Source organism: Trichophyton verrucosum (assembly GCF_000151505.1).
Source record: "Trichophyton verrucosum HKI 0517 chromosome Unknown contig00198_1.f1.exp, whole genome shotgun sequence".
In the NCBI taxonomy this organism is placed as follows: domain Eukaryota; kingdom Fungi; phylum Ascomycota; class Eurotiomycetes; order Onygenales; family Arthrodermataceae; genus Trichophyton; species Trichophyton verrucosum.
In genome coordinates, this window is record NW_003315524.1 from 30,422 (window position 1) to 43,255 (window position 12,834).

General features: G+C 48.7%; 3 protein-coding genes across 3 annotated transcripts; 2 read left to right on the plus strand and 1 right to left on the minus strand.

Annotated features, from left to right (window-relative positions):
* Nucleotides 1–169: 169 nt before the first annotated feature.
* Nucleotides 170–2,912, plus strand: TRV_02120 (uncharacterized protein; the record flags this gene model as incomplete). Its single annotated transcript, XM_003023687.1, has 4 exons — nt 170–193; nt 279–423; nt 499–2,439; nt 2,494–2,912. 4 exons carry the CDS (start codon nt 170–172, stop codon nt 2,910–2,912), a joined length of 2,529 nt encoding a protein of 842 aa, XP_003023733.1.
* Nucleotides 2,913–3,249: 337 nt separating this feature from the next.
* TRV_02121 (DNA repair protein Dds20/Mei5, putative) lies at nt 3,250–4,110 on the plus strand (the record flags this gene model as incomplete). Its single annotated transcript, XM_003023688.1, has 2 exons — nt 3,250–3,957; nt 4,021–4,110. The coding sequence occupies 2 exons, from the start codon at nt 3,250–3,252 to the stop codon at nt 4,108–4,110; spliced, it is 798 nt and encodes a 265-aa protein (XP_003023734.1).
* Nucleotides 4,111–11,735: 7,625 nt separating this feature from the next.
* On the minus strand, nt 11,736–12,098 carry TRV_02122 (uncharacterized protein; the record flags this gene model as incomplete). The annotated part of the gene is made up of 1 exon (XM_003023689.1): nt 11,736–12,098. One exon carries the CDS (start codon nt 12,096–12,098, stop codon nt 11,736–11,738), a length of 363 nt encoding a protein of 120 aa, XP_003023735.1.
* Between the last annotated feature and the right edge of the window lie 736 nt (nt 12,099–12,834).

Below are 12,834 nucleotides of genomic sequence, written 5' to 3' on the forward strand. Positions count from 1 at the left end.
CTGGCCACTTTTGAGGCTATCAAATGCTTTCTTGGATCCCGAGCACTCTGTTTGTTCTTCTACAGTGACCACGCCGGTGAATATAGAATAGCGATTGCAGGCATACAATCGCGATGATTTACAGCCCTTGACCGAGCCTTCCTTTAGATATGATGATCTTGTCTTGGAGATGGCACTGTTTGGCCGTCCTCGCGTTAGGTTAGCTTCATACATCGCACCACTCCGGCCTTGCTTGAGATGCTAACGATTTGGCTGTGCTCACAGTGCTGTGCTTACAGGCCATAACGGCCGGAGCTCGAAATTTACGGGAGGACCTCACAAACCGAGAATCTAACCCTACGGACCTACCGCTCCCAGGCTCACTCGATGTTGAGAACCCAGTGGCTAGAGCGAGAGGCAACAATGCTCGCGAGTACTCTATCGGTAATTAAGGAACACCTCTGCACTTTTGTTGGAAGAATTACGGGTCTAGAGCTTTAGCTGAGCATTCTCTTGTAGATCAACCAGTTGTCGACACGGCATTGAACATCCTCCGCAAGATAAAAGTCCCTACCAAGAAATACGAACGTCCGTCTGGCATCTTTGGTCATGCGAGCTACTACGGCCGCGAGTTATTTTACCTTTTGTTTATGAATGCACCGTCATCGGATCAGTTGTCATCAAGTCGATTTACCAAGAAAAATGGGAAACTGGTGGAAGCAGTCCGGCTACTGGAGGGGGCTGCCCGTAAGAATAATTCAGATGCTACATTTCTCCTTGCCGAAATGAACTTTTACGGAAATTATACCCACCCACGCGACTTTTCAAAGGCCTTCCGATATTACGATGCGTTGGCGACCTTGACTGGAAACAGCACTGCGCAATACATGCTTGGGTTCATGTATGCAACTGGAATCGGCGGGGTTGTGGAACGAGATCAGGGCAAGGCGCTTCTATACCACACGTTTGCTGCCAGGGGTGGCAATACTAGGTCACAGATGACACTGGCATATCGGAGATACATAGGAATTGGAGCCGCTCCGGATTGCGATCAAGCGGTATATTGGTACAAGAAGGTAGCCGATAAGGCGATTGCATGGTATAGATCCGGGCCACCCGGCGGTATTAATTGGCGTCGAGAGGCCTTCCGTTGGGCTGATGAGGAAGGTGGCGTGTATGGTGAGGGAGCCAGTGTGTCTAGTGCTGGTTACAACGCGATGAGGGATGTCCATTCCAGTGCCGATGCGAGCCTGGATGATGTGCTGGAGTATCTTGATCTCATGGCTAAGAAAGGTGATACTAAAGCTACCTTTGGCCTTGGGAAGCTATATTATGAAGGATCGCGCCAGCTGGAAAGGAGCTACAAGAAGGCCATGATGTATTTCGTGGTAGTTGCAAGGAAATACTGGACCAAGGACGGCTCTATCAACCCAAGCCACCCACCAGGCATTGACAAGATCGCTGCTCAGTCTGCGGCCCATATTGGCCTGATGTTCCTTCGTGGAGAGGGCACAGAGCAGAATTTCCAAAAGGCCAAAGTCTGGTTTACACGAGGAAGAGCAAACGGTGATGCAATGTGCCAGCATTATCTAGGGCTGATGTACTTGCATGGCTATGGCGTCGAACAGGATGTAATGAAGGCCGCTTCATACTTTAAAGCCGCAGCGGAACAGGACAACTACTACTCCAAAACGCGGCTTGGAGCGCTGTTCCTTGACCAGGGTGATGTTGTCACGGCATCGATATATTTCGAAGCAGCCGCTCGGCATGGGGGTATGGAAGCCCTCTATTACCTCGCCGGAATTGCAGACCGGGGCCTTGGCGGACAGCGCCATTGTGGAGTTGCCACAGCATACTACAAGATAGTCTCCGAAAAGGCCGAAGGCATTCACTCCGCTTTTGCCGAAGCGAATGATGCTTATGAGATTGGAGACAAGGAGCTAGCTCTGATCATCTCTACCATGGCAGCAGAACAAGGGTATGAGAGCGCCCAGGCAAATGTTGCATACCTTCTCGACGAGAAGCGGTCTGTTTTATCCCTTGACCCGATTCTTCCATGGGTAAGGGGTGGACGCTCGTCCTTATTGCGCAACGCAGCCTTGGGGTTCATATACTGGGCCCGCTCTGCTAAACAAGCCAATATAGACTCGATGGTGAAGCTAGGAGATTACTACTTTGAAGGCTATGGCACAAAGAAAGATGTTTCTAGAGCGCTCACCTGCTATCATTCCGCAGCTGAAGGCCACAGTGCCCAAGCATTTTGGAACCTTGGCTGGATGTATGAGAACGGCCTTCATGTTGAGCAGGACTTCCCCATGGCCAAGCGGTATTATGACCTTGCCTTGGAAACGAACCAAGAGGCATATTTCCCAGTCACACTCAGCCTTCTTCGACTGCGTGCTAGGAATTTCTGGAATAAGGTGATACGAGGGAAGGCTAATACTATCAACGCAGAACCAGGTATGATTCTACTTCCATTTCCCAATCACAAGTAGCATGGCTAATGGGTACTAGATGTAAATACTCCACGGACATTTAAGGAGTGGATATCACACTTTATCAACTATAATGAAGAGGAAGAAGCATACCAGAGAGCACTCCGCCAACAAGCTGCTGCGGACCCTGACGCCATCCTAGATGAGGCCGGACATGCGCACGCTCAAGACCAAGATCTCAATTACTATGACGAGGAGTTTGACGACGGTATCCTAGAGAGTCTTATCATAATTGGGCTTGTTGCTACTCTGGTGCTTCTATTGCACTTCCGCCAACAGCGGGCGGCTCGTCGTGCCCAAGAAGCAAACAACGCCAATAATCAGCAACAAAACCAAGGGGCTGATGGTGCCGGCAATGCAGCAGAAGATAGGGGCTTCTTCCCACGACCGGATGACCCCAACTTTGCAGCGTGGGTTGCTGGAGGACTCGGACGGTAGTAGATTGTTGTGCCACATGTTTTACGCATATACCCGTTTTTATTCTTTCTGTTATTAGTAGCATGCATCACCTGGAGAATTTATACTGTTTGTTACTTTGAACAATAAGTCTTTGATCTTATTTTCCTGCGGGTGTCCAGCTTTGTTTACATTGGATTGGAAGGTCTGTACAGAGCCCCCTACATCGCCTTAGTAATCGCCCAAAGAGGAAATACAGACGTCGACTTCATCTCCTGCATTTTACTCTCGAAATATCCATACACAACAACATCAACATCATCACACGTCGCCTACAATACCACGAAAGGGTTCCAGTCTACACGCTGAATCAGACACAATGGAGGTCAAACTGACTCTGCCTAAGAAACGAGGACTCGGCGATGGCTCGCATACCCTGAAGAGGCCTTTCAAGTCACCCCTCCGCAAAGGACCCGATGCAGAACCTGTTGTATTCTCGCAGTCTGTATCAACCGATTCTTCCAATCAAAGGTTATTCGTCAATAGCACCTTAAAATGGAAGCCCTCACCTGGTACCCAAACTCCTCTCGCCGCACAGAATCCTTTTCAGGACGCACATATCTCATCAGCTACGACTCCCAAAGCCCGCATTTCCACCCTCCAACGAGAGATGAGTAGTTTACAGCTCCGCCTGGCTCGCCAACTCGAAGAGATAGATATCCTCGAACAAGCAATAAACATCCTGGAGAAAGGAAAACTAGGCGAGCTCGAGATACTTAAACAGAAATGGCGAAGCGTAAGCCGGGACGCGGCCGAGGACCTGTTTGTCAGTGCAAAGGACAAAGTGAACCGTATGGGCGGGGTGAGAGTCTACAACGAGAAGATCCGAAAGAGAAAGATGAAACAGCAGGAGTGGGGAGGGTGGGACGACAAGCAGGATGATGATGACGACGAAGACGAAGATCTTGGGAGTGATATTGAGAGAGAGAAGGAGAGGAGAAAGGCAGAGTTGGAGGAGATGATTAATTTTCGGGAAAAGGACGAAGACGAGCCAGAGGACGAGGAAGAGAGCGAGAATGACGATGAGGTGAGTGGCCCCCTTTTGTGGTTGATTGCTGTTGAAATTGATTCTGACTGGCTGATTATCTAGACTTTTACCATTGACATGATGCTTAAAGGTCTGAATGTCGATCTCAAAGTCATTGGCTTTGATAAGGCTAGCCAGAGATGGATCGATTGAAGATTGTTGCTACGATCTTAGTCCTACTATGACCTCTATATCTGTATTATACCTACAAGCATGGTTATGTCCAGTGAAAGACGACCGAGGTGCATACATCCGCCTACTGAACGGGTATTAGTATTCCTACATCCAATCATAAATGTATAATTTTATCAATGTGGTAATAGACAGACGCAGTTTTATACATATCAATTGCTGAGAAACTCCTTTTTTTTTTTAATTTAAACTTGACGGAGAACTGAAATTGCAATAAGAATATACCCCTTGTGGGGACAAAGAGGAGTCGGACGACCTCATGGAATCGTAAGAACTTGTTACGAATACTCTTTACCCTCCATTTCTGTTTTTCCTACGTATTAAATTCCTATATTTTAGAAATCAAAAATTCAAATTCTTCTCTCTGAACTACTTCCTGACCAGTGCTAAAAACGTAGAAGGACTAGTCTCCTTTTCTATATACGACATCTTGTACGGAATTCGTGTAGCCCATTATGGCTACGTTGAATATTTCCTGGCCTCTGTGTGAGATAGCGGCCGCGGTGCTAAGGCTTAACCCCCCACTGATAAAAGGAAGATGCTGCGTTGAAGACTGAGATATATTTACAGTTGGCTCACTAGTTACCTATTGAACGATTTCTTTATCTCACGGAACCGTCATATCATCGCGGCTCCTTGTTGCGCTCGTCATGACTGTGACCGTCTTCCATCCAACGTTGTAACATGCTCCTACTCTTTGCTATCGCTTTCGTCCGGGTACGCAGGCAAGGTGATCCTTGAACAAAAGCTTTCCCAGGGCTCACCGCGCGATGGAAACGCCTATAGTTACCTCGGAAATTTGCACATCTTTCATCTGCAACTGTGCAGGATGAGGCCGGAAGAAAAGGATCGACCTACGGCCTCGCAAGGGCGATTCAGACCTTCGCAACGCTTGCAGACTGCACCATACGAGCAGTCCTATTATCAGTGCTCTCGACGGCGCGGGAAGCCATCGCTTGAAGGAAGGAAGATGGTGGGAAGAAATCTTTTCAACCATAACAACGCGAGGAAAAAGCGTTGCTAGGTAACCATGCCTGCCGAAAACGGAAGCTGTTTCGAAGCCGCAGTCAAGATCAAGCACTCGGTCGGGCTCTGGGTTGGTTGCAGCATAGAGATTCCCAAGGCAACGAGCACATGGAAGAGGCATAACGGGGGAACTATAGATACCCCAGGAGGACCCGGGGTTGAGGAAACCAACGGTTAGAATGTTGACCCCTGATATACCTAGTGTACCAGAGGTCCAACATTCAATCCCAAAGTGAATGTTCAGAGAATCTGGAGTACGGGTCCACTAGTTAATCACAAAGCGTGGGAATCCGTCTCTAAAGGCCTGGAGCTAGCGTTGAATTTCTATCCAGCACTTGGGGTTCTTCTTCATCCCCCCAAATTGCTCCCAGAAGAGCAGCTAATCATCTCACACTATACCACCATAGCCATGTGATTTCGAATTCAATGAGTATAGATATAAATGCGTGTGGGTGTTCGACGAGGAGTTTCCGCCGGGCATTGTCGGACCATGTGGAATCTATTTTGTTGTAGCCGTATAAGCCCTCACGGGCTACTACACGGTGTATTCCGCTGAGGTGAACGAAGTGAAATAAGGCAGGGCAATTACTGGCACGCACGGCTGTCTTTGTGAATGCCCGGACAGGAATAGTAGATTGGCGCAGGTGGCTGCGGCTGCGCGGTTGGGAGGCGCCAGCGGATGCCCCCAGACACTCATGATCTACCCGCCAGAGCTGCTGTTGCTTCTGCTTCCTCCGCCGTCTTCCAGGCTGTTACTGCTGTTGCCACTGTAGGCCAGTGTGGTTGTGGTTGCTGCATGCTTAATTGGCAATGATCTATGGTGTTTATTCAGTTAGATACACGGAGCAAGTGTTGGATGTAGTGATATTGCTGCAAGAATGTCGAATAAGCTGATCGATTAACCAGGTATCGTCTCTTTGTTGTATGGTTCACCATGCATTGTTGCCATCACAGTTATCGGATCCAGGAGGGAAGTCGGATTCAAAAATGGGCTCCAAGAGTAGTTAGAGGAACAATGGCCCCGATCAAAAGCCGATCTAATATATCCGCTGATGTTTCTTCTGCCTCCCAGGCTCTGCTTCATCTGGCGTCATTTGCTTGCGTTGGAGTCGCAGGCTTAGCAGCCTGGCGCGTGGTTTTGGAACAACTAGTTAACTAGCTATACGATTTCTGGCAACGACTCTTTCGGTCCGGTGTGGTGCATCCCCCTAGGCTGGGGAATAGTAGCCAGGCTGAGCAGTGTATCTAGTCCATGGCCTGCCAGTGAGCGTTTTGATTTGCCGCTCTCCTTTTCAGATGATGATCTTCGTTGTAAAGCACTCTATAACAGGTGCCTGGTATTTAACTAACCAGTGCCCAAAACCAGAGTCAGAGCACAGTTCAACGGCCACTTAGTGTCAATGATATAGCGACTCTTTCTGCAGCCAATTGGGGGCCCCCCTTTTTGGCCCAGCGGTTTGATACATATTCATGGCCTCATAGCGCTCTTGCTGGTATGACGTTCTTTAGGTAGTGTCTTCATCAGATATTACCCTAACATAAATGCCCGCGAATGTTGGCCCTTATAGGTATCAGGAGTAGCACGGGAAATATAGATAGCCCTCAAAATGCATATGACTGCTGCAGTACGACGGCATGAGCTGTTTCCAACGATCATAACTAGTTGGTCGAAAGTTCTTACGGAGTTGGAGATATGACGACTCCAACGACGGCCAGAAAATTCATCGTCATCTTGCCGATTTCTGGTCAAACGTCAGTGTCATGTCAGGTTATTGTCGGCAGGTTACAACTTACACATAGTATGCGCCGCATGGCCCATGGGCCAAAACGACACAATCCCACCAGCGCGATTATCGCGCCGAACACCACAGCGACCCCATATGGGCCAACCCGCTCCAGGAGGAGGGAAGGGATGGGACGTGGCCAGCGTCGCCGCTGGGCCGGCCTCAGGAGCAGCAGTGGCTGTCCATATCCTCCGTTTTTTCTAACTCTCTCTTTTCACGCGAGGCTCTTAATGGCTTCCATGCATGCTCGATGCCGCAGCGGAGGGCGCAGTGCCGGCTCCTTCACTTCTACTACTGTCTTGTGCACTTCATCCGACACTTGGGCACAGCAGGGCAGCAGCCACGATAGCTCATCTTCCTCGCATTGCTGTGCCGCCTGCGTAGTGGCCGAAGCGTAGTTGCACGCAGATGAAGTCTGGCGCCAATGCTGTTGATTAGCTGGATACCAGGTCCTTTGCAGTTCACTATCTGTCCCATGCTGCTGTATATCTTTAGCTGCTCGTCGCACTTGTGATTCGTGCCATGAACATCTGCCTGGCTTGCCTGACCAGATACAGCTCGAGAAAGGCCCATCCTCAGGATCATCAGGTTCAAATGGAACGAACTTCGGCCGCCGTAAAAGGAGCGGCAGCGCCGACGGGTGTCTGAAAGCCAGCGTAGCCTTTTGGTCCATTCGCTGGTCCAACGATTCTATTCTATCATCACATACCGGCCAGGCAGCAGTGTATGGCACTTGTAGCATCGCTTAAATCCTCTTCCATGGAATGATAAAATCTCATCACATAGGTTGCAGATATACTCATAGTTGACTGAAATGTGAAAAATGTACGTGGGTTCACGCATCATTGTTCGGCTCGTGATGCCATTCAATCTGGAGTATCTTGTTCACCCCTTCCGCGCGGTATTTTATCTTCCACACCGACCACTAGGTATATATTGGTTTTAGTTGAACAATGCCATCTGTTTCATAGTTATCCTTGCATGTGTAGCGATAAGATCAGGTAGCACCCCATGTATCAAATATGCCAGTCAACCACCAAGATAGTCGGAGCCCAAACAAACAGGCAGATGCATAGAATGCATGTTTTCGGTGACTTCCACGCCAAAGAAACCATTTGACAGTGGCCCCCGTATACAAGATAGCCTGAGGGTTAGCCATTATTAGGAAGCCACGCGCAATCTTCTGGAACCATGAAAGTAGAGGATTGTTCAATAGTTGGCTATTAAATAATTCTCCGAGTTGATCCAATGGATGTATGTCCGTGGTGGTGCAAACAAAGGAGGAATGGGTACGTCGATTGCAAGGGCGTGTTGGTGTTATTTTGCAGCACAAGAGCTTGGAATCAGTGTATTCCGTATCTGAAGCATATGTGGTCTGGGTGCTGCAAAATACTGTCGCTGACACTTAGTTTGAATGCATCACATTTTGTTATTGTGACTAAACCCAGGAGAAGACTGAAGGTAGTTGTCAATGATATGACGACTCTCTCTGCAGCTCGTCACAAGGATGGCTCATACCTGCGCAACGGGAGCAGGACACCCCGGCTTCATAAGCACAGTCGAGATCAAGAACCAAGTCCCTCGGGGTTTGTTTTGGCATACAAGTTCCCTAAGTATCGAACGCATGGTAGGGGTAGGGGTCTCCACTTTTTGGCCCGGCGGTTTGATAGCATCTCACTCAGCTTCTTTGGTACTGACGTCGTTTTCTTTTCAGTAGTGTCATATATATTCTGGCCGCATCATATTGGTATATTGGATCCGGCGGGGTTCTATCGAAGCAGATCATTGGGTAGAGTCAGACTGTACAAGGTGTTCCATGCCGTGGAGAAGACGATTGGTGTGTCTTCATAGTGGGAAGGACCACGATGCATTGAAGTGATTCAATCAAAAGAAAGAAACCCCCAGGTCCGGTGGTCTGTCCGTCTTGGGCGAAGATGGGTGTCCCCCGCTGCGGACAGCTCTACCTTTGCCTCGTAGTACTCGTGGAAAGTCTCCTTTTCAAGGTCCTGGTCAAGTTGATTTTGTTCCCTCCTGTGTTAAAGTGTCAAAGTTGTCCGGACGTGATGGGAATATCCATTCCCCAACCAGCCATCCTAAACCCTCACTCACAAGGTAATAAGCCGTCCAGCCATTATGCTTGCTATACAGGTCAATAGCTGGGCTGGAGACCAAATTGCCTTGCGTTGAGGGATTACTTGGCATGATCCCTTTTTGTGCCAATCGCATTACCTTCTCCGTGGATATAGGTTATGCCGCATGTAGGAGCATCATGGACAAGGTTAAGGTCGAGTTTGATATGTATCGCTGGCACCAGTGCCCCTGGCTGTGTGAACTTCGCATAGTACGGATAGGATATCAGCTTCCACTCGTGGCCTGGACGTAAGTGGATATAACACAGATAGTAGGCGACGTCTTGCCTCATGAGTTGTTGTCCCAAGCTGAAGTATGCGTTGCGCAGCCATCCACGGTTCGGTTTTTTGTTGTGAGGACTCCACTTACTTCAGGCATATCGACATAAAGGGGCCGGAATACATCAGATCAGGCCGAGGCGCCAATATGATTCAAGGCTCCCTCTCAATTGATGATGAGAGCCCAGAGGATAGCATGTAAAATGTAAAATGTCGTTCACAGTCTTGCGGGCCCGGACATATCAGACCGGTCTAGAGGTGTGGATATCAAGCCGAGCAAAGATCAATTCCGCCAGCACGGATCAGCCTTTCTTGTCATCAGAAAGATTGATCGGCTTGCAGCGCAAAAAGCGCTCTTCCATGATATCTGATTTTGTCGGGTATTGATCCCTCAACTCAGATTTGCTCGAAAACCCGCTATCAACGGCCACAAGACATGGTTCGACGTCAGCGACAAGCCAACCCGCATGTTGAGCGCCGTTATCGCCGTTCAGCAAGTAGTAGCCCTTATAACACAAGTAGTAGGAGCGGTTTTTGTGGTATCCAAGGCAGTACTGTGGTTTGCAGCCAGATGTCTTACCGTTCTTTTCGTGCAATCGTTCAACCAGCCGCTTTATTTCTCTCTACTGCGGTTCTTGTGAGTGGTGAACTTGCAGTCAATTGCCATGTATATATAATATTGGTCTTTGGTATATTTGATCCGCGGTGTTCCCATAAAGTTCCATGCGACGATTTTGTAGTTATGGCCTTTCGATTTTTGAGTTATTCTGCAACCGCCTAGTAGAGACAATCCTAACAGTCTGCAGATCAAATGGTGTGTCCACCTTAGTTTTAGCTGTATTTTCCCACACTGCGAACTGCTTATGGGCACATTCAATAGATTCCATCAGGCATTTCCATATAAGTCGTCTCTTTCAAGGAGCCACCTAGCAGCCCCTGAGCAAAAATCGACCGACTCAACACAATCGTAGGTTTTCTGCAGTTTCAGGAGCCCGTGGCAGCGCTGGATATAGCTTGTTCTGACGCGCAGATGCGACAATATAGCGAGTGTTTTCCACCATGTATTTCTCTCTGAGTTCTGGGACGATTTCTGCATTTGCGTGGCACCAATCGGTGCCACGCCTTCCGGGTGTATTAGCGCAGTGATTGCTGGCTGGAAGACTGTGGTGAACCGTGCGAGCCTCTTTCACTGGCCCAGAGAGGAGATTCCGTCAAGCTCGATATGTATTCCATTTCCCTGGTGATTCGTCCTGCTTTTCAAACACTGTGTCATTATAGGTGGTCAGAAATAGCTCGGCCTCCGGAGCAGGTTTATTGCATCATACGAGTTCTGAAATTGATCAATCCCAGCTTAGCCCTATGATTTTCGGTGGAGTCCATAATGGATTGCTCAGTATTGGATCTCCCGGGCGTCATATAAGGGGTGAGTTGGGGTGTGTTCCTGGTAAGTCATGACATCATTGACAATTGTCGTTGGTTCGAATGGCTCTTCCTGACGGATTAGAACCGATCCAGGCCCGGTATGTGCGTCTATTTTGGTTGGATTTGATATGGACGTGTGTCTCGTTTGTCATCTTCTCGGGAATTTAAGTATCTCTTTCAGGGTGGCTAGAAGTTGTAGTCTTCGTCTCGGGCCTCATGATGCTCAATATGAAATCCCTTGCGAGATACATTTCCATTTCCATTCCGAGAGTTGGTTCCCAGTGATGTTTGTAACCGCGCCGTCCGCCCCAGGCTGGGGGATAGCGATGCCGCTAATATATCTTCCCGTTAGAATCTTAATTTATTTGGATATAGGGGAGGGGGGGTAGATATTTTACTTTATTGCTAGTTGGCGGCGGAGGCACTCCTGGAGTGCGGTCGGGAAGGGGGTTGAAGATCAGGGGGTGGTGGACCCCCACGCAACAGTAGTAGATGGGAGCGGGTGGTTGCTGCTGCATAGTTAGGAGGCTCGTCGAGACCCCTACCGGCTGGGAAGGTTCACGCTTCAACCAGCTAGATAAGTGTTAGTATAGAGGTACAATATCTTAGAGAGAAGTTAATAGTAAATAATTACCTGACAGGGATCTCAGCGAGCCTCGAATATGCCAGTGAAATGGTTAGAATGAGTAGAGTAAACTTGAATAAGCTGACGTTCCTCCCCACTTCCCTACACACGACAACGATGGCTAGTGCCATCGACATCGCTGGGTTGGCTCGGATATGTGACATTCCACGGGACATTCATCCGACCAGCCTCCAGCCGAGTCCTTAGTAGAGGTGATTGTTGTTTGCAGAGGACCCTGCACAAGTCCTATAGAGCCGCAGCCGTTGGTTGGCTTTTTAGTGCCTTCAAATGCTTGCTTGGAGAAAAGCGTTCAAGTCAGAGTTAACCGACAATCCGGACGCTCTTTGCCTGCCGACAGCCGAAGTGGAAAAGTCGATAATATATGTAAACGTTGTGGTTCGCAAAGCACTCTTTTGGAACCACGATATGGGCAACATTATGAGCGCCGTTGAAGGAGAAATGCTGAAGGTTCGAGAACGCAGACGTATCCCTTGGAAGCAGGGTGTACAAAGTTGGATTGCGCTTGGTGATATATTTCGCAGCAGTGACATCTGGTAGTCTGCCAATCTTTCGGTAGACGGATTGAATCGCCTGGCAAAGACATGCCTTGTCACCTGCAAAAGCCTGGAAAAGGCGAGGGTCGAGGTTTTTGGTGCAGCCAGGTATGTTCTTGTAACCATCCATATCAACCAGGTATTTGCTTTCAAGCTGTCCAGACGGTGGTTGACTTGTTCATTTTGAACAGGAGTGGAATCGGCCGAATACTTTTTCGAAGGGGATAATAGAATTAATAGCACACAAAGATTGCGAGTAAGTAGATCTCGATTATCGAACAACTTTGTAGCAAGATTCGCGGTCTGGCTACATACGTTGTTTCCGTTAGATACGATAAGTATCTGAGGGAGTAAATCGGGATTAATATCCTCGGAAGAAATAGTCTGCTTGGTCGAACCGCTTGTTTAGCGGAATTTCGCCATAGTTTCTTGCTGTCGACTGTCGAGTTCGAAGGGAGCAGGTAGTAAGCGGATCCTAAGGTGAAGCCCCCGGCCGGTGGCTTGTCTGATCTACCTTCTCTTCGGGCCTTGAAGTATGAATACTTCCCGTATATGTGCTCTTTAGCCTAGACCATTTGCTTAAATGCCCTATTATAGGAGCTAGCTGCAAGCTGTTGCCATACCTTGAGGTGTCGGCGAGCCTCCTTACTACTAGAGAGTAGGACTGAGAGTTCAGAGGTAACGGCGTGATTGTTCTACTTGACTCTTCCAACCAGCGCATTAGAGGTAGGCCCTAGGCCGGTGAGCTAGATGGCGGCAGGGAACGCATATGGAACCTGTGCATATCGGTTGGCACGGCCACTAGGCGATGTAGGCCCGGGTATTAAAGTCCGCTGCTTCTCTCCAGGCTTTTGCGACATAATAGG